Source organism: Puma concolor, chromosome B2, assembly GCF_028749965.1.
Source record: "Puma concolor isolate L17-30 chromosome B2, mPumCon1.1.hap2, whole genome shotgun sequence".
Classification (NCBI taxonomy): Eukaryota; Metazoa; Chordata; class Mammalia; order Carnivora; family Felidae; genus Puma; species Puma concolor.
In genome coordinates, this window is record NC_141671.1 from 97,508,047 (window position 1) to 97,530,394 (window position 22,348).

The 22,348-nt window shown below is 36.5% G+C and overlaps 1 protein-coding gene across 1 annotated transcript in view; it reads right to left on the minus strand.

Moving 5' to 3' along the window:
- Window positions 1-22,348, minus strand: part of ATG5 (autophagy related 5) — a 131,428-nt gene that overhangs the window by 77,815 nt on the left and 31,265 nt on the right. Inside the window, exon 5 of the mRNA XM_025925260.2 lies at window positions 1,303-1,465. Within this exon, the coding sequence (XP_025781045.1) occupies window positions 1,303-1,465 (163 nt within the window). The remainder of the gene's footprint in view (window positions 1-1,302; window positions 1,466-22,348) is intronic.

Here is a 22,348-nt window from a genome sequence, read left to right on the forward strand (position 1 = left end):
CTTGCTTTCTTGACATAGAGTTTACAAGCGAGCATCTTTCCTAAACCTTGGCAAACTGTCACATGCCTTTCTGGGTCCAGATCGACTTCATCATTTGCATTTCATCATTTGCACTTCCAATGTCATGAAACATTACAGGAACGAGAGCGTTCCTGTAATGCTAAGTTTTTTGCCAGCATCATTTTGCCAGGGATAAATTCACACTTTTTGTCACAATCATTTGCCCCATTTACGCGGAAACGTTCACCTTCGCCAAGCTCCTGTGGCTGCATATCTAGCATCTCAAAAGATGGTAGTGTCAACACGCTCACAGCCCACTGTTTCTTTTACAATTCCATTATTCCTGTAAAATCCCACGACCAACATTACCACTTTCTGTGGATTTGCTACACTTTCATCTTTCTTGGCCAATTCCCTCTTTCAATTATGCACTTTTAGAAAATGTTACATGGGCTTATCACTCGAGACAAGGAGGGAACACAACTACATGCTTTGCTGTCTGTGAGTAAACTAAGTAACAGGTGAGTAACGATGATTCACTGACAGACACTGAAGGAAGTGATGTGACTGGTCTCTGATCATGATGCATCTATGCTGGTAAATGATTCATGGACTAAAGAGTTAGCAATAAAGTTTGTACTTTATGTAATTTCAGTAACTATGTGAAAGTAAGCGAAATTTGAACCAGATTGTTAAGGACCTAGTATTATTTAACTAAAGCATATTAACTACTGGACCCATGCAAAACAATGGCTGCCTGTAAATAAGACAACTGGGGGGCAATCAATGCAGGCAAGATTAAGAAGATGGGAGAATACAGAGGTGAGCTGCAGATTCCTCTCAGCTTTTTCCTTGAGTGTATTTTCTAAATCCGAGCCAGGGGAGAGAGAATGCAAGCACGAAGCAAGTCATACTGCTCTGAGAAAGCAAGGGCTGGAGTTTCTGCCCTAGCAGGGGGAGGCACTTTGGTATGCACACAGGGTGTCCAGCTGCAATTCCAGGAAGATGACTAGCAACGAGGGCACTTTCTCCAGAAGCTAAACACAAGAGGTTTGTAATACGAGCTGGTGTTATGGGCAAAGCAACCATGCCAATACTAGCGAATCCATGAAGAGAAGGATGTTGGAAGAATACGATGTTACGGATGGGTAAAGGCAGCTACTTTTGTAGCTAAATTTTGTGTGTAGAGGCTGGAATTTAAACTTGTACCACCAATCCTAAAACGCACCAACTATTCACAGGGTTACAGTTATCTCATACTCTAAAAAGTGGTATTCTGAAATCAAACGGTGTTATATTTACCATTTTGTAATCCCATCCAGAGCTGCTTATGATCTTTTTTCTGCATTTCATTGATTACTTGACTTTTATGCTTTAATGCATCAGCTTCTTTCACACAAGACATAAAATGAGCTTCAATTGCATCCTTAGATGGACAGTGCAGAAGATCCTTTTCTGGAAAACTCTATCGAAGGAAAAAAATACACATATAAAACAGGTACACATATTACAAAATTAGCTTCGTAAAGAAATACATCTCCCTCAATTATCCAATATTTTTAGCAAACCATCTGTTAACTTCCCAATAAAGAGATTTCAGTACAATTCCAAATACTCTTTAAGTTAAAAATATTTAGCTACCTGGTGTATTTTGTACTTTTTCTAATAATCCTTATGTAACATTATGTTTAAAACAACATAAAAGAAAGCTCTGAAAGAGTAATAATTTCAAAAATAGCCCTCTGGCTTGGCCATACCTAGTGCTGACAGGAATGTGGACTACAACTCGCATACACAGCTAGTGAGGATGTAAAACAGTGCAATCACTTTGGAAAACAGTTTGGTCATTTTTTAGAAAAGTAAACATACACCTTCCATCTGATCCAGTCATTCTACAACTAGGCAATTACCTAAGAGAAACAAAAACACTTTTCCAAAGACTTGCATGTGAATATTCACAGTTGTCTCATTTCTAACAGCCAAAATCCAGGAAACATCCTAAATGTCAACAGGTAAATGAACACATAAATTGTAGTATAAACTTATCAAAGTGTACATTTTTAATATGTACAGTTTGCTGCATGTCAATTAGACCTTAATGAAGCGGTTAAAATGCAGCTTTTAAGGTCAACACCAAAATTTATATCCTACATGTCACTGAATCTTTTAGACAGGTGAGGCAAAGATCACTAGACAGATAAGCAGTTATGTGAATTAGATGACTACAGTTCTTTTCACTGAAAAAAAAAAAAAAGAGAATAAGAGCCAACACTAATTGAACACTTACTATGTGACAGACATTGTACAAGACTTTTCATATGGACTATGTAATTTAATCTTCATAACCACCCTTAAGGTAAAAACTACTGTTATTGCTACTTCACAGATTAAAAAAATTTTAATTAACTAATTAATTAAAAAGATCAGGGAGTAGAGAGAGTCGCACAGCTTGCAAGTGGTCAAGCGAGGAGTAGTCTGACTCAAGAGTCCCAGTTTTTAACCACTATGCAATACCACTTCCTCCATAAGACCTGAATACTTAAGGTAATGATTATATTCGAACATTATTTTACCAAAAGTCGTTGTATAAGTCCTTTGGTAAAAACTGAGACAAGTAATAATGGCAGAAAAAAGCACTTAGCGATAGCCTACTCGGATACTATTAACAGCAACATTCAACTACCCCAATCATGGAAAGCTCCTGAATGACAAGGAAATTTACAATACATGCCCTCCTACCAAAAGAAAAGGCACCTTACTACCCACTGATATTTCCTAAAATATATATTTTTTTAATGCAAATAGTCATACCTCCTGTTCTAATAAGAATTGGACTGCACGGATCTGCTGAGTAAAAAGGGAAGGCATTATTTAACTCCCCACTGGTCACAGCTGCCTGAAGAAGAGACCAGCTGAGACAATCAAATTGTCTCTCTAGGTACAAAGGGATTTTTAGATTCATGGTGCTATTGAACCAGAGATCCATGAAGAACAAAGACAGGGATTTTCAGACATAGGCACACAAAGGCAAAGATGATGAGAAAATATAAAATTCTGTAAAAATGAAAAGGCAAAAGGAGAACAGGAGAGAGAGAAAGGCAACACTACAAGATGGGAGAGGGTATGGATGGCAGAGGGAGGGTCCCTGCCTTAATCAGCTTTACAATCCACTGTATTTGTTCTGCTTAGGCTAGATTGAAGGGAGTTGTCCTGGTTTCCTGACCAGGATAAACAATAAAATGTACATCATATCAATGCTATGATATTCAAATGGATTAACATTATAATAATTATTTCTATTTATGAAAACTTTAACTTTGTTATATTTGGTCTCTAAATTTAGAATGGCTTTTTCAGATACTGTACAGTTCTCTGTGCCACTAACTGTCCATTTTGGTGATGTATGAGTGGCAGCAAATAAGAAAGTTCATACTCCAAAGTAAATATTACTTTCATGTAGCTTGAATTTATGACCTATTTAAGCTTACATAGTGTTAGAATTTCTTAAAATTGTGTACAATATGATTATGAAAAAAGGAGTTAGGATCTCTCAAAAACAATGGTTTGAGAAATCAAAGGGAAAAATCCCCCATTTTCTAGTGTTGCTTCAGCATAGGCGGCTAATCCCCTCAATGGCTCCTGCAATCAGAAAAGATACTGAAGCTTTGCTCTTCCCAGATTTCTATTGTTCTGCATGTTTCTAAACTTAACCAATTTGCAGACACGCATAACTGATAGCTGACAATCATAAATGACTAGTCTTTATTGTAAATGAGGGGTCTATCAAGAGTGCAGGTTTTTATATATGTATGCTTTGAGAGAATATTCTATATCTCTAGGAGGAAAGTGAACTATTTAATAAAATGAACTCAAAGGAAACATGAAAGCAGTAACAGAAAGAGGAAATATCTACACAGGCAGTCACAGCAACTGAATCAATCACTGCAATGAATAAAGTGACAGATGTTTCAGCCAAAGCCCCCTCAGCTCCTGCTCATGAGATGTTCTTCCTTCCATGATTAGGTTGTGGTGGGGTGGGAAATCATTTTCTAAAAGCTTCACAATAAAATTCCAGACAGATTCTTGATTCATTACATTTCTAATATCTTCTTACATACATTAGCAGTTGTGTATAAGTGCATTATCTTCTCAGTCCAAACAAATTCTTGCAAATACAGGTAGAGTCTGACACCATGTTTACTTGCTTTCATTAATCTTTCAAGTCAAAATGGCTGATAAACTTATCTAATTTCACTTAAAAAAAATTTTTTTAATGTTCATTTATTTTTGAAAGAGACAGAGACAGACAGACAGAGACAGAGAGCGAGTGGAGGAGGGACAGAGAGAGAGGGATACACAGAATCTGAAGCAGGCTCCAGGCTCCGAGCCGTCAGCACAGAGCCCAACACTGGACTCGAACCCACAAACCGTGAGATTATGACCTGAGCTGAAGTCGGATGCTTAACCAACTGAGCCACCCAGGCATCCCAGTCTAATCTGGAAAATACCACTTACGTAGATATTATCGTCAGTGTCCTTTAATTAAAATATTAATCCAATTTAGATGGTCTAAAATAGATACATAAACATTAGATAACCAAACAACACTGAACTGAAACTACTCACAAGTGAAAAAAAAAAAAAGGCTTTTCAACTTATTAATATTTCAAGCTTGACACCAAAAGCCAAGGCAACAAAAGCAAAAACAAACAAGTACGACTAGAACAAACTAAAAAGCTTGTGCACAGCAAAAACCATCAACAAAATGAAAAGGCAATCTATGGAAGAGGAGAAAATAACTGCAAATCATATATCTAGTAAAGGAATAATATCCAAAATATATTTTAAAAAATCATACGACTCATCAACAAAAAACAAACCATCCAATTAAAAAATAGACATTTTGGGGCACCTGGGTGGCTCAGTCGGTTAAGCAGCCGACTTCAGCTCAGGTCATGATCTCGCGGTCCGTGAGTTCGAGCCCCGCGTCGGGCTCTGGGCTGACAGCTCGGAGCCTGGAGCCTGTTTCAGATTCTGTGTCTCCCTCTCTCTCTGACCCTCCCCCGTTCATGCTCTGTCTCTCTCTGTCTCGAAAATAAATAAACGTTAAAAAAACAAACAAAAAAAACCCCACCAGTTTTTAAAATAAATAAATAAATAAAATAAAAAAAAAATAAAAAATAGACATTTTTCCAAAGAAGACCTACATACGACAGACACAGATGCTCAACGTCACTCATCATCAGAGAAATGCAAATCAAAACCACAGTGAGATATCACTGCACTCCTAATAGAATGGCTATTAACAAAAAGACAAGAAATAACAAATGTTGATGAGGATGTTGAGAAAAAGAACCCTTTTGTACTGACAGCAGGAATATAAATTGGTGCAGACACTATGGAAAATACTATGTGGAGGTTTCCCCAAAACTTAAAAACGAAATCACTATCTCAGAAAGATATCTGCACTCCCATGTTCACTGCAGCATTATTTATAGTAGCCAGGACATAGAAACATTACTCTCCTTGGACAGATGAATGGGTAAAGAAAATGTGGTATGTGTATATGTATATATACACATACATATACACACATAATAGAATACCATTCAGCCATTAAAAAGAACAAGGTCTCTGCATCTGTGACATGGATGGACCTTGAGGCATTATCTAAGTGAAGTAAGTCAGAAAGAGAAACACACATACCATAATGATCTCACTTATATGTGGAATCTAAAAGGGGTGGGGGGCAGTGAAGCTCACAGATACAGAGCATAAACTAGTAGTTGCCAGAGGCAGTGGTTGAGGATTACACAAAAAGAGTGAAGGGGATCAAAAGATAAAAACTTCCAGTTATGAAAGAAGTAATAATTACATGGGGGTGTAATGTACAGCTCGATAACTACAGTCACTAATAGTGTATTGTAGGGGTGCCTGTGTGGCTCAGTCGGTTAAGCACCTGACTTTGGCTCAGGTCATGATCTCACAGTTTGTGAGTTGAAGCCCCGCTTCAAGCCTCACTTCGGGCTCTGCTCTGACAGTGTGGAGCCTGCGTGGGATTCACGCTCTCTCCCTCTCTCTCTCTGCCCCTCATGGGATTCTCTTTCTCTGCCTCTCATGGGATTCTCTCTCTCACTCCCTCTCTGCCCCTTGCTCACTCTCGCCCTCTCTCTCAAAACAAATACTGTATTGTATATTTGAAAGCTGCTGAGAGTAAATTTTAAAAATTCTCATCACAAGAAAAAATGTGTAACTATGTATGGTGACAGATGTTAACTAGTGATCTTCTTGCAACTTATACAAATACTGAATCATGTTGCACACTCAAGAGTAATATAATACTATATGTCAATTATACCTCAATTTTTAAAAAATACTGTAAGCTCTATTAAGACAAGAGAGGAAAACAAAAAGTCTCCATGTGATCCAAAAGAATCAAACACCCCCTTAAAAATGCAGCAGTTGCTAATACAGTGTTACAGACTCAATGTTTGTGTCCCCCTAATATTCTCAGGCTGAAGCCCTAATCCTCAATGTGGCTGTATTTGGAGACGGGCCCCTAAGGAATCAATTAAGGTTAAATGAAATCATATGGGTGGGACCCTGATCCAACAGGACTAGTGTCCTTATAAGAAAGACAGCACAGAGCTCACTCACTCTCCACACACAAGGAGGAAAGGCCATATAAAGACACAGAGAGAAAGCAACCATCTGCACACCAGGAAAACAGCCCTCACCAGAAAGTGAATCCTGCTGGACTTTGATCTTGGATTTTCCAGCCTCCTGAACTGTGTGTGAGAGAATAAATTTCTCTTTTTAAGCCATTCAGTCTGTGGTATTTTGTTATGGCAAAATAACATACATAGCAATGTTGTTTTATTTGACTGTTGAGTCACCTCTAATAGCACACTCCGCGTTCTTACAGGGAAAATATAAGGCCATAGTTTAAAAGACTTACTTTTATAAAATCTTAAAATTCCCTTCTAAGATCACTTTGGTGTGTGTGCATGTGGGGATCGAAAGGGAGGGGATTTTTCAAATATATCTTTTAAAATATAATTTTCAGGATGATAGAAGAATATGCCATGAAAGTTAATGGAACCAATGCTAAAATCAGCACTAAAATTGGCTAAACTTTCTTGATTTTCTTAAACCTTTTTAAAGACTTTATTTTTAAGTAATCTCTATACCCAACATGGGGCTTGAACTCACAACCCCAAGATCAAGAGTTGCACACTCTACCAAATGAGACAGCCAGGCACCCCAATTTTCTTAAAGCTTCTAATTTTACCAAATCCAATCTACAAACTTACCTTCAACCAATCATCTCCTTCCCTCCTGGTACAATCTAAGGAGTATCTACCACCCTATTTGCTATATCCCATCTTTTTGAATCTTTGAAACTCAATGCAATTAATTATTCCCCTCTTCCTAGAAATCATTTTTAACGATTTTCTCTCTAATCACTGTTTCCCATTATTTGTTCCTAAAAATAAAACATGCACCCAAAGCAAAATTAAGAAAAAAAAAAAAAGAAAACAGATGAACATAAGGGAAGGGAAGCAAAAATAATATAAAAACAGGGACGGGGACAAAGCAGACTCTTAAATATAGAGAACAAACAGAGGGTTACTGGAGGGGTTGTGGGAGGAAGGATGGGCTCAATGGGTAGGAATCATTAAGGAATCTACTCCTGAAATCACTGTTATACTATATGCTAACTTATTTACATGTAAATTGAAAAATAAAATTAAAATAATAATAATAAAATAAAACTTAAATTAAAAAAAAAACAAACTTCCCTCTGGTTACAGTCGTCTTTCTTCTTCCCTTCAGAGCCAACCTTTAAGGTGACCAAGCTGGCAGTCAGCTCTTATTATCCATGTAATCTGTCTGCTACCCTCACCACTCTTGCAAACTGCTCTCTTGAAGGTCAGCAATGGTACCTTTCAGCCCTTGTTTTAAGCTCTCACCAAACATCTAGCATCTTTGAATACACTCCTTGAAACAGTCATCCTCAAGTCTGTGATACCACACTTCTCATTTTTCTCTGATCTTCTCTCATTCTCATTTGCAAAAAGCCTATTCCAGCGCCATTCTTTAAATGCCGGTATTCTTCAAGTTTCTAGCCTAGGACCTCATTGCTTTTTTCATTCCATACTCACCCTCATAAGCTTTCCTACTTCCACATCATTTATGGACTAATAAGTCTTGATATCTGTCCCAGCCAAGATCCTTCTCATGACAAGGATGCATATGCTCATTAATCTAGTAGATATATCGGTAGGCATATGAGACTTCAGCAAACCCAAAAGAAATGTCCTCTTGACTCCTCCTCCCCACCTCCCACATTCAGTCAAGTTCTACTGAGTCCACATCCCCAATAGATATGAATCCATTCACTTTCAACATCCCTAGAGCCGCTTTCCTAGTACAAACTGACAACTATCTGATATTTCTGAGAAGCCTTGAAGCTGGGTCTCATGCCCAAAGTCCTAAGCCCTTTAATTCGATTTTCACGTTGGGAGTCACGGTGATTTTCCTAAAATACAAATCAGATCTTCTCACACTCAGCTGCTCTGCTCTACTTTCAGGAAAAAAATCAAACTTCTCCCAAAGCCTTCGAGGTTCTGAAAGACTTACATCTCTGCTAACCTCTTCATCATAATCTCTTGCTCCCACTTCACATACTCCATTCTCTTTCCCTTCTCCCACACACATATTCTCTGCTCCGATGATCTTGATTATCCATCACCTACTCATTCTCTCAGCCTTACTCCCTCATTTCTGTGCCTCTACACAAAACATCTCCTCTGCCTAGAACCCTCTTTCTCCTTGCCTATCACTTGACCACTTACACAACTACAAAAATATCCTCCTCCTTCTTCAGGTTCAGATTTACATCACCTCCTCCAGGAAATTTTTTACATCCCAAGTCTGGGTTAAGTTCACAAAGTTCATACACTTAACTCTATGTCACTTACGTTCTTATGTCACACCACTTTTAACCTCCACAAGGCAGAGACCATGACTGTTCTCACCTGTCCTTTCTCAGTAAACTTTTTAAATCAAGTCAGTGTTACTGATTCACACAGAGTGAAACGCAAAAATTTTAAGTATACAGATAAACAGTTAAATCTGCCCAAATAAGATACACAATATTACCGTCACTACACCCAAAAAGTTCTTTGGGGCCCTTTGCAATCAGTTCCCCCTCATTTTGACCCAGCTTGTCTGATTTGTAACACAAGATTAGTTTTGCCTATAATACAATCACATACAAATAGAATCATAAAATGCAGTATTGTATAATCCAGCATCTTTTATTTAGCACAATGCTTTTGAAATTCATCTGTTACTGCATGTATAAATAGTTCCTTTTTGCTGCGGAGTAGTATACCACTGAATTGTTAAACCAGTCCGTTCATCCAAAAATCTTACATTAAGATTGTATCCAGATTGTAGCTATTATTAAGAAAGCTGCTGTGAACTTTAGTGTACAAATATTTTGTGAACATGTTTTCATTTTTCTTGGGTATTTACCTTAAAACAGAAATGCTGGATCACAGAATAAGTTTATGGTTAACATTATTTAGAAACTGCTAAATTATTTTCCAAGGTGATACCACAATTTTACACAACCACCACCAAGTTATGAGAGTTTTGGTTATTCCATGTCCTCAAACTTGGTGCTGTCAGTCTTTTTAATTTTAGTCATTTTTTTTTTTTGTTTTAAATATGGAATGCTTCACAACTGTGTGTGTCATCCTTATCTCCTCTCATTCCAACTCCAATTTATACACTGCCAAAGTAAGCATTCATTGTGGTTTTAATATACCCTTCCCTGATGACTAAAGGTGTTGAGTGCCTTTTCTTTTAAAATTTTTTTTTTCAACGTTTTTATTTATTTTTGGGACAGAGAGAGACAGAGCATGAACGGGGGAGGGGCAGAGAGAGAGGGAGACACAGAATCGGAAACAGGCTCCAGGCTCTGAGCCATCAGCCCAGAGCCCGACGCGGGGCTCGAACTCACAGACCGCGAGATCGTGACCTGGCTGAAGCCGGACGCTTAACCGACTGCGCCACCCAGGCGCCCCTTGAGTGCCTTTTCATGTGCTAATTGGTTATTCATATATACACATACACATATTATGTGAATACATATGAATAATTTATATGTATGTATATACACAAATGTATATTTTCAAGTTTTTTGGATTGGTTCCAAAGCAAGTGATATATTAGAGAACAATTTGAGGAATGTGAACTTCATATTTACTTTTGTAAATACTGTCCACCAGAAATACTAGGTGAATAAAGAAACTGCACCCAGCTAAACTGAGCCACAAAATACACAAAACACACACACTTCGGCAATGCACCTGCCTCCTCGATTCCCGTTACAAGCTGCACTCATCCACATCTGGTGTTACGGTTTTGTCTGATTTGAGACAACTTTCCTTCCACCACTTCACAATAAGTGACAGGCTGCAAACTCTTCCAATGCTCATTTCTACAAACCAAACTTCCAGTCTTTTTCAATATAAAGTGCCATATTTATTGTAGTATTTATGTACTTAACCATTTAATATATGTAAAACTGTGCTTTTATTAGGTTCCTATATTTTTTTGTCACTAATAAAGTTTTCAGTTTTGTGCCCTTAATGAATTTTCCCCCAAGCCCTGTGATTTTTAACAGCATATTGTTTTTTAGGAATACATATTTTGCAGTAGAGTGAAACTGCCCGTAGAAGTGGTGGGAATAGACATCCTTGCCTTTTTCCTGATCTTAGGGTGAAACATTCAGTAAACCACCGTTTAGCATGATTTTAGCTATAGGCTTTTATACTTACTCTGTGTCAAATCAAAGAAATTCCCTTCTATTCCTAAATTTGCTAAGTGTTTTGAGGACAAATGGATACTGAATTTTGTCAAAAGCCTTTTTCAGCAAGGATCTATGTGACTGTATGATTTTTCTACCTTTGTCTGTAAATGTGCTGAATTATATGTATTCATTGATATTTGAAAGCTGAATCACCCTTGTATTTCTGGGACAACCTCAACACAGTCGTGGTGTATTGTCCTTTTCCTATATTGCTAGATTCAGTTTGTTAGTATTTTCTTGAGAGTTTTTGCATTTATGTTCATGAGGGATATTGGTCTGTGTTTTTTTGTTTTTTTTTTTTTTTTCTTTTAATATCCATTACACATTCTGGCATCAGTTACTCTGGCCTGTTGAGCAAACTGGGAAATATTCCCTCCCTTTCTATTTTCTGAAAAAAAAAGTCTGTAAAGATTGGTACTATTTATTCCTTAAATATCCGATAGAATTCACCAATGAAACTTTACAAATTTCACTTTACAAGAAAGTTTTTTTAATGACAAATCCAACTTCTATACACATTTAGGGGTTATTCATATCTGCTATTTATTGTGCCAGTTTCAGTAAATTGTATTTTCACTGAGTATGTCAATTTGTCAAATTTGCTGGCATAAAGTTGTTCATTTTATTTCTCACTATCCTCTTAATAGCTATAGGATCTGTAGTAATATTCCATTTTTCATTCCTGATATCAGCATAAATTATGTTTTCTACTACAGAAAGTTTGTAAGTTCCTCTAAGCTTGGTTTTATATGAAGCTCACAAACTTTAATTATGTTGTGTTTCCATTATCATTTAGTTTGAAGTATTTTTAAATTTCCCTTGTGATTTCTTCTTTGACCCAGAGTTAACTGAGGATTCAGTGACCCTATCCTTTAGACAACTGTGGTCATATATTTTATTTCAATGGTAGTATTAACCCTTCTGTAAAATTCTATCATTCTTATTTTAAACAGTCATATCCCTTTTAAAGCAGTTAAAGGAGGTAATCTTTTGTATTTACCATTTTATTAGCCATTTCTGGTATTCTTCACTTCTGTCTGTAGCTTCTTTGAGTGTCTTAAGATGTCACTGTATTGTATTTTGATTTCTCATAAGACATCATCCATCATTCATCATCATTTACTGTTCTCTTTTAGGTCATGTTTCTTTTTTTGTAGCAGCTTTCAAGATTTTCTATATATTACTGGGTTTCAGAATTTTGATTATGATATGCCTAGGTATGCTACATATTTACTTGCTTGGAATTTCCTGAGCTTCTTCCAATACACAGATTGTTTTCTCCCCCAAATACAAAAAATCATTAACCATTATTTCTTTTTTAGAAACTGAGATATAATTCAGATGATATTTGCTTAAAATTCACCATTTAAAAAAGTACATTTCAGTAGTTTTAAGTATATTCACAAGGTTGTACAACAATCACTACTATCAAATTATGTAACTCCAGAAAAACCTCGTATTTATAAGCAGTCACACTAATTTACTTTCTGTCTCTAGATTTTGCACATTCTGGACATTTCATATAAATGCATCCCAATGTGTATACAATATGCAGTCTTTTGTGTCTTCCTTCTTTCACTTAGCATGACATTTCAAAGTTCATCTATGCCATAGCATGGATCAATACTTCATTCCTTTCCATGACTAAATTATAGAGTTGACCCTTGAACAAGTGGTTAGAAGTGCCAACTCACATCCCTTCCTATGCAGTTGAAAATCTACATGTAACTTTTGACTGCCCAGAAATTTAATTATGAATAACCTGATTGGAAGCCTTACAATAACATAAACAGTCAATCACCTATTTTATGTATGTTTTGTATACTGTATTTTACTATAAAGTGAGCTAGAGAATAGAAAATAATAAGGAAAAGAAAATACATTTATAATACTGTAGTATGTTTATAAAAAACAAACAAACCTGTATGTAAGTGGACCCACGCAGTTCAAATCCATGTTGTTTCAAATTGTTATTTGAACATGTTATTTGAACATGTTGATCCATGTTATTCTATTGTATGGCTATGCATTTTGTTTATTCATTCATCAGTTGATAAGCACTGGGGTTGCTTCCATTTTTTGGCTATTGTGACTAATGCTGCTATGAACATCCATGTGCAAGTTCTTACATGGACATATGTTTTCAATTCCCTGGGGTAAATAACTATGACTGGAATTGGTGGGTCATATGGCAAGTCTATGTTTAATCATTTGAGGAACTGTCAGACTGGTCTCCAAAGCAGCCACATCATTTTACATTTCTAATAGTAACATGTAACATATGAGAGTACCAATTAATCCACACTCTAACGCCTGTTATTATCCAGCTTTTTGATTATAGTTATCTTAGTGGGTCAAAGAGAAAACTCAATGGTGTCTTTCTTTGCCCTTCTTTAATAACTATTCTGAGCATCATTTCACATGCTTGTTGGCCATTTATATATCTTCTTTGGAGAAATGTCTACTCAAATACTTTGCCCATTTTTTGTTTGTTTGTTCATTTTTACGCTCATTTTTAATTGGGCTCTTTACCTTTTTATTATTGAATTCTAGGAGTTCTTTATATATTCTGGACACTAGACCCCTCTTAGATAAGATGATTTTGCAAATATTTTCTCTTATGGGTTATCTTTTTACGTCCTTTGAAGCACAAAGGTTTTCATTTTGATCAAGTCCAATTTACCTGTTTCCCCCCCGCCCCCAGCTTTGGTTTCAGTGTTATACCCAATAATTCACTGCCTAATCCAATGTCACAAATTTATTTATTTTTCTGAAAGTTTAATAATTTTAGTTCTTACATTTAGGTCTCTGATCCATTCCAATGTATTATTTTTTTTTTAATATACAGTCACTTTCATTCTCTTACATGTGGGTATCCAGTTTGCCAGCACAATCTGTTGAAAAACTATTCTTTCCCTCACTGAACTGCCTTGGCACCCATATAGAAAATCAACTGCCCACAAATTTATGTTTTAGTCTTGACTCTCACTTCTACTCCACTGATTTATGTCTGTCCTTAGGCCAATACTATGGAGTTTAGGTTACTGTAGCTTTGAAATAAAGAAATGGGAGTCTAGTCGGGGCACCTGGGTAGCTAAGTCAGTCAAGCATCCGACTCTGGATCTGGGCTCAGGTCATGATCTCATGGTTCGAGAAGTCGAGCCACATGTCAGGCTCTGTGCTCACAGTGCAGAGACTGCTTTGGGATTCTCTCTCTCCCCCTCTCTCTGCCTTTCACCCACTTGCACAAACGCGTGTACACATGCTCTCTCTCTCAAAATAAATAAACATTAAAAAAACAGTTAAGGGGAGCGTGGATGTCTCAGTTGGTTAAGCATCAGACTTCACCTCAGGTTATGATCTCAAAGTTCATGAGTTCAAGCCCTGCACTGGGCTCTCCGCCCGATTCAGATGTTCTGTCTCCCTTTCTCTCTGCCCTTCCTCTGTTCACATTCTCTCTCAAAAATAAAGGAAACATTAAAAAAAAAAAAAACTAAAAATGGGAGTCTAATCATTATTTCTTAAAAACATTTTTCTGAATCCTTCCCTCTTTCCTCTCCTCCTAGGACTCTAAGTACATATATGTAAGAGTGCTTGATATTATCCAAGAGGTCATCAGAACTCTGTCTCCCCCACCACCAGCAATGATTTTCTTCTTTTGATTCTTCATATTGGATAATTTCTATGGATCTGACTATAAGTTCACAGAACCCATCTTGTGTCATCTCTAATTCACCGTTAAGCCCATCCAGTGAATTTTTCATTTCAGATATTATTCTTTTCAGTTCTATAATTGTGTAATCTTATTTTAAGTCATTGAGTTAATAGTTGCTTTAATTCATTTTTCCGAATTTCAAATGTGGGTTATCTCAGGACCAGTTTCTATCGATAGCATTTTTCCCCTTGATATGGTTCAAATTTTCCTGTTTATTTGCATGTAGAGTAATAATTAGTTGTATGCTGAACCCTGTAAATATGGTGTGGGTTTTCTAGATTGTATTGTCTTTCTTGGTGAGTTTTGTTCTGCCTGGTGCCTCTCTGTATGATCCCAAGAAGGCCTAATTTTAGGCTTTATTAGAGCAGATCCAAAGCAATCCTTGCTCTTTAATGGGAGTTGGCCACCCTTTTTCTGTAAAAGGCTAGACAGTAAAAGTATTAGACTTGTGGGCCATACAGTGTCTATAGCAAGTGCTCAACTTTGCCCATGTAGCCCAAAAGTAATATGTAAATGAATTAGCATTGATGGCTGCATTTTAAAACAAATTTATTTACGGTCACTAGAATGTATATTCCACATAATTTTCAAGCTTCACAAAATACTATTCTTGTGTAATCATTTTTTCAGCCACTAAAAAATATAAAAACCATCCTTAGATCACAAACCACACAAAACAATCAGTAGGCCAGATTTAGCACAGATCATAATCTGCTAATCTTGCTCTGAGATATAATTCTTACTCCTATAGCATGGTCTTTCTGGTCTCAGATAAATGTTTAGTTAGGTTAACTAGGTCTCTCTCCAGATGAGCTGGAATCCAACCTCTCCAGGTATAGTGGGACCTACCCCAATCTAACATGCATTCTCTAGTTGGCTTTAAGGAATATTGCCTATGCATGTTTAGCCCAACTCTCAGTAAAGGACTCTTGGGAAAGTCACACTGATACTTTCTTCGATACCCTGCTTAGCAAATTCCAGGTGCTTCAGTGGCTCAGAACTCCAATTTCTGCATCCTTAACTCAGCAGGACTTGCCTGCTCTATTTGAGTTTCATTCCCCATGACACAGTCAGGAAACTGCCCTGAAGCACAGAGATGGGCTAAATGTGGTGCTCACCTTGTTTGTTCTTTCTCTCTAATGTCCAGTGCCTGAAAAGAGCTCTACTTCATACATTTTGTCCAGTTTTATAGCTGTTTATGGCTGGAGGAAAAATCCAATCCAATTACTCTGTCATAGCAGAAAAGCAGATGTTAACCTCAATAAATATTCAATGAATAAATTAATGGTTAAACAAACCATATTTTATAAAGTTTTAAGTATACATGACCCTCCATGATCTCCACCTCCTTCACACCATTCTGCAATCCCTTCCCCTAGACTATAGACAAGACTTTTATTTGCATTTAACCAAAAGAATATGGCAAAGGCTATGGGATCTTACTCCTACGATTAAGTCATGCTATATAAAACTCCAATCATAGGGTGCCTGGGTGGCTCAGTCAGTTGAGCATCCGACTTCAGCTTAGGTCATGATCTCATGGTTCGTGGGTTTGAGCCCTGCATCAGGCTCTGTGCTGACAGTTCAGAGCCTAGAGCCTGCTTCAGATTCTGTGTCTCCCTCTCTCTCTGCCCCTTCCCCACACGCTCTGTCTCTATGTCTGTTTCTCTCTCTCTTTCAAAAATAAATAAACATTAAAAAATTTTTAATGTCTCTAGCTCTAGAGACTTCTTGTTGACTCAGTGAAGTAAGCTGCCATACCAGGGAAGTCCACATGGCAAGGAACTTCGAGCAGCCTTTAGATACTCAGTGCAGCCTCTAACATAAGAAAGAGCCCTCAGTCCTACAAACACAAATAAATGAAATCTGCCAGCAACATGAATGAGCCTGGAAGAAGATTCTCAGTCTCCAGGCAAGAATGTAGCTCAGCCAACACCACGGTTACAGTGAGACCCTAAGAAGAAAGATCCCCAGAAACTGTGAGATAATAAATTTGTGTTGTTTTAAACTGCTACATTTGTGGTAATGTATTACACAGCAACAAATAACTAATATAATACACTACTGACAGATACTACGAAACAACCACCAATATTTAGAGCTGGCAAGTACCTGCAGCAGAAGCTGACTGTGATGTGTACTCAAGAACAGGGAGAGCTACCTCAGACCTATGTCTTCAACACATAGTGAAGAAGCAGAGATATAGTAAATTTCCCCAGGGAGACACAGGGGCTCTTGGCCTAGCAAGAAAGGATCTGTTCGTCAGAAAAAGGGTGTGGGGCAGTCATACAAATTATTTAAAGAACAGTCAAAACCCATAGTAGTGCCTTTTAAGCATTGTAGGAAAGATAGAGAATACTTTGATCCAAAAACCTAATTTTGTCTAGTCACAATCATTCTGTAGTGTTTGTACAGAAGCACTTACCTTAATGCTGACCCTCTTTTACCTAGCAAATTTGAACCATTACGCCTAATAATCACGGTCAAAATTCAGAATTAAAATTTGTGCTCTTATCAGAACCAAGTTATACCAATTTAGTACCACGTTATCAGGACAGAAAGAAAAACACCAAGTTACTGTTGACTTTGTTTACTCATGAAACTCTTACTTAGGATATGCAATAGAACTGGGCATTTTAAAGAGCCCACTATCTTCACCTGATGTTACTTACTATATTTTTGAATCACACTACAAATTTCTTTTTAAAAATTTCACACACTGTAAGCAACTTTTTAATTATAATGCAGCTTTGCAAACAGTATGCCTATAGGAATAATGAAAATTTCAGATGAAAAAAACCATAGAGAAAGAAAAATAAAGCAAAGGTAGCAAAATGTTAGCAACTGGCAAATCCAGGTAAAAAAATATGTAGATGTTCACCTGACAACTCTCAACTTTTCCAATACACATTTAAATTTTTTAAATAAAAAAGTGAAGAAGAGAAATAATTTTCTCAATAAGCTAATGAAGTTTAGGAATCAAAAATGTTCTTGATGCTAATTAGAAAAATCTGAAGAAGTTACCATTTTCATTCTTGTTTTGATAAACAGAGAAAGAAAACAAAGTAAATATCCAGATCTACGTTTTAAAGCAGTTAACACTTTACAATTATGTAATTATTTCTCTCTCAGAATTCCAAAAATTGTGTAAAAATTTCTAAAAACATTTTAATTTTCTGAATCATCCTTACAACCTTTTGGTTCTTTCCACAATAGCATTAACTTTTAGATCTGCACTGTTCTCCAAACTCATGTTATTCCACATGTGGTCTGCTGGACCAACAGTATTACATTACCTGTGAATTTGTTAAAAATACAGAACCTCAACAGCCATACTATGGAAGCAGCCCACGTGTCCATATCAATAGATAAAAGGATAAAGAAGAAGTGGTGCATGCGTGCATACACATGCGCGCGCGCGCACACACACACACACACACACAAATATACAATGGGATTATTATTCAGCCGTAAAAAAGAATGATTATCTCACCCTTGTCAACAACATGGATAGAGCTAGAGTATAATGCTAAATGAAATGTCAGTCAGAGAAAGAGATAAATCATTTGATTTCACTCACATGTGGAATTTAAGAAACAAAACAAACCAGTAAAAAGAGAGAAAGAGAGGGAGAGAGGGAGAGAGGGAGAGAGAGAAACCAAAAAGCAGATTTAACTATAGAGAACAAACTGATGGTTACCAGAGGGGAGGTGGGTAAGGGGATGGGGGAAATAGGGGATGGGGATTCAAGAGTACATTTATCATGATGAGAAAAATAAATAAAAATGTATATATTCATAGCTTCAATATCATTGATGACCCACAGTCTTTACAGTAAGGCAAGAATTATTAACTTCATCTATTCATAGTGATGCAGGACAACTAAGATTAGGATAATGGCTGGAAGAATAGTTCAAGCTGTTTCTACTTCTTGCATGTCTATTGTACTTATGTGAGTTAGGTTAGCTGTTAACATCAATGAAATAAGGTAAATCACTAAGGAGCTACTCAGAACAATTATAATGTATGATCATGAAGTGTAAAAATTGTACAATAGGTGATGCTGCATCTTAGAAACCAAGCCAGAATGGATATGTCATCAAGATATGAGGTGTTTGAGGGGCACCTGGGTGGCTCAGCCCATTAAGTGTCTGACTCTTGATTTCGGCTCAGGTCATGATCTCACGGAGATCAAGCCCCAGATCGGGCTCACACTGACAGAGGGCTCACATTGATAGCATAGGGCTGCTTGGGAGTCCCTCTCTCTCTTCCTCTCTCTATGCCCCTCCCCCATGCACACTTTATCTCAAAATAAACTTAAAATAAAAACAAGATATAAAGTGTTTGAACCTATAATTTCACTTTGACAAAGTTACGTAATTTTTACTAATACCTCACTCATTTAGAAAGACACAGGAGTTATGATACTGACTTGACACCAGTTTGAGCAGGTTTGATTCCTTTCTTTCTTATTTTACATTTATGTAAGAAGATTCTTCAAATGTATGATATGGGGGAGGGAGGCAGCCATGTAGTCATTTGAGATAAGTAGCTATTAATTCTACTATTGGTATTTGTTTATATGCAAATTCCTCTAAAATTAAGAAAATTATTAATATCACTGCTGTTAATGAAATGAATGAACCTATGGATGAGGTAGTATTTCATATTGTATATGCATCTGGATAATCAAAGTGAGCTGGTGGCATTCTTGAAAAGTCAAGAAAGTGTAGTGGGAAGAAAGTTATGTTAACACCTACAAATACAGTTGTGAAACAAATTTTTGCTCAGGTTGAGTTAAATGTATAGCCTGAAAATAACGGGAGTCAGTGAACAAATCCTCCTATAATGACAAATAATGCTTCTATTGATAAGATGTAATGAAAGTATGCTACTACATAATATGTATCATGAAGAACAGGGCCCAAGGATCAATTAGCTAGAGTTAAGTCCTGCTAGACCTCCTACTGTAAATAAGAAAATAAAACATAAGGCTCATTGTACAGCTGGTGATCATTTAATATTTCCTCCATGGAGGGTGGTTTGTCAACTAAATACGTTTTCTTGTAGGAATGGCAATCATTATGGTAGCTGATACAAAATATGTTCATGTGTCAACATCTATGCTGACTGTGAAGTTATGATGAACTCATGCAATAAAGTCTAAAAATCCAATGGAAAAAAAAGAAAAATAAATTAAAAAATAAAAAAGCAGAACCTCTGCCTTCAGCCCAAACCTACAGAATCAGAATCAAAATCCTCACCTTAACAAGACACACAGGTAATTTGTATGCACAAGTATGAAGAGCACTGCTCTAGACATTAAAACTCATTTACTATGAACATTATATATCTATTCAAATGACAAGCATCAAAGTCAGTTAAAAAGAAAATACCTGAAAGCTTTTTAAAAGATTTCCCCCACCAAGAATTCAGTCTGAACTACAAAATGATCCAATGTGTGTGTGTGTGTGTGTGTGTGTGTGTGTGTGTGTGTGTGTGTGTGTGTTTATGCAGACAGAGTCTCTTGGAGAGCTTATTATTGCATAAAACCTAATCAAAATCAATTAATATCTTTGAAAGCAACTGTAAAAGAAATAAATTGCAAGCTGTATGGTTAAAATACAGACACCATTTGGCATACTCAATGCAGTATCATAAGAGATAAAATACATTCATATCAACTGACAAAGTTATTATTTGATAAATTCAATCTGTTGATAAACTATTATCTAGAAACTAAAAACAAAACAAAACTCTGCTCCCTCATTCTAAAAGCACTGCTTTGCTACCTGCAAATGTAATGCTTACTCAATTTTATTGTAATCAATCAAAAGCCATAAAGTAATGCAACAGAAATGGACCACATCAATTAAACACTCAGGGACAACTTTTGAGGAAAGCTACGTTTTATAACCCTAAATAAAGGGAACTTAATTTACAGAAAGAAATCTGGGCAATAATAATAATAATAATATTCTGTGTTTTCTTCCAACACAGGCCAGGGGCAGAAAGTGTACAAAGGGCAGCTATGAGAAACACGTTGGTAGTTTGAGCAAATTTAAAACATCCTCCATAATTTCCTTATTAGCTCTAAGATTCCGCTTTTTTTGGATTTCTCTAATAAATTTCCCATCTGGGAAGAAAATGTGTGACCTACTAAAGACCTCAAAAAGCAACTCATTTAAAAATACCAAGAATATACCATTAGATGTAACACAAAAATCATTTTTTTTGTGAAAAATAACTGTTTTCCAGAACAACAACAATAAAAACTTAGGGAGAATACTGGCACTGTTTTATGGTTTTACAAATATTTTTAATGTGTGGCTTAGTAGAAAACAGATAAATTATCTTATTAGTTTCAGTTTATTATAACATTAATGTGGAATCTGAAAACATATCAGTAAACATTTTGATCTGTGACATTAAAATCCCTGATTCTGACCTTGTATTTTGAACAGATCTTTTTCACAATCATTATTTTGTAACATCATGCATTGACCATTTGGGAATTATTTGTTTACTGAATTAATGTAGATCTCCAAATGCTGACACATTTCTTACATAAAATTTCTTAAAAAGCAGAGTTAAAATGACCACCAATCTCATCAGAAAATTGTTTTAAGAATAATAAAGCTGTCGAGCTCATGGTAGCAGATATGTTTTCCAAAATTCCAATTTTCACTTAAAAGTTCACGTTATCACTGGCAACAAATATTGTCAGCTGCTGTCCTTGCAATGAGAGATTCACTTCATTTATTTTAAAAAACTGTCTTACAAATGCCCAAATATGAATAACCACACTGTCAGTCACTCTTTCAAATAAAAAAATGGTGTTTCATGAACAAAGTGACTTGCTTGGCCTGCCCTCAAACAAGGGCACAAGTGCTTTTCCTTAAGACAGCCATCATTTTTGACATACAGCAGAAGTGCTTTATATACACTCTCCATTTCATCACAAAGCAGATTGAAAAGGCATGTAGTTAATAATAATCAATAACCTGTACTGCTTCATCCAGAATAGTCTTAAGTGAACGACTGTGGCAGTGAGGAATACGATAACCACTTGCACAGTGTGGTGCGTGCACTGCCCGGCTTTGTGCTATGGCACCACAGTTTTACCCACCATCTCTTTTGCAGGTGAGTACAAATGGAAACACAGAGGAAAGGGAAACTAGCATCTTATTATTATTACAGAAACAGATTTACCCTCATGGATCTTTTCAAAGAGCTTCGGGTACCCCTATGGGTCCACAGACTGCTTTGAGAACCATTACACTAAAACAATCATAACAATTTGAAGCTTTTCCTATCATTATTACAATCCACTGATTCATTCAATGGGTAATTACAGAGGGCTTGGTATGTAGTGCCAGCTGGGCACCATACAGTGTGTGAGTGTTTCGGGCATCTCTGGGTCATTCACTCATGTACCTCAAGTTTGTAGAATAGTGCTTGGCTGGCACACAGCAGGTTTCTGGTATTTGCTGAATAAATAAATAAAAGTGTAGCTGTGATATATTTTAACCTAGGATTCAAAGTCTTAGAGTGCATCCTTCTCACCCATGCAAATAATCTAATTATGGGAATTATTTTTCAACGTAATGGGAAAGACTAACGTGTTAGGCAATATGGAACCTTTATCCTCATTATTCTTGGAGTAGTTTTATCTTCAGACCATTCTAAACTTAAAATATTATATATACAGGCAGCCTTTGATTTGCATGGTACCATAGTAACTGAAA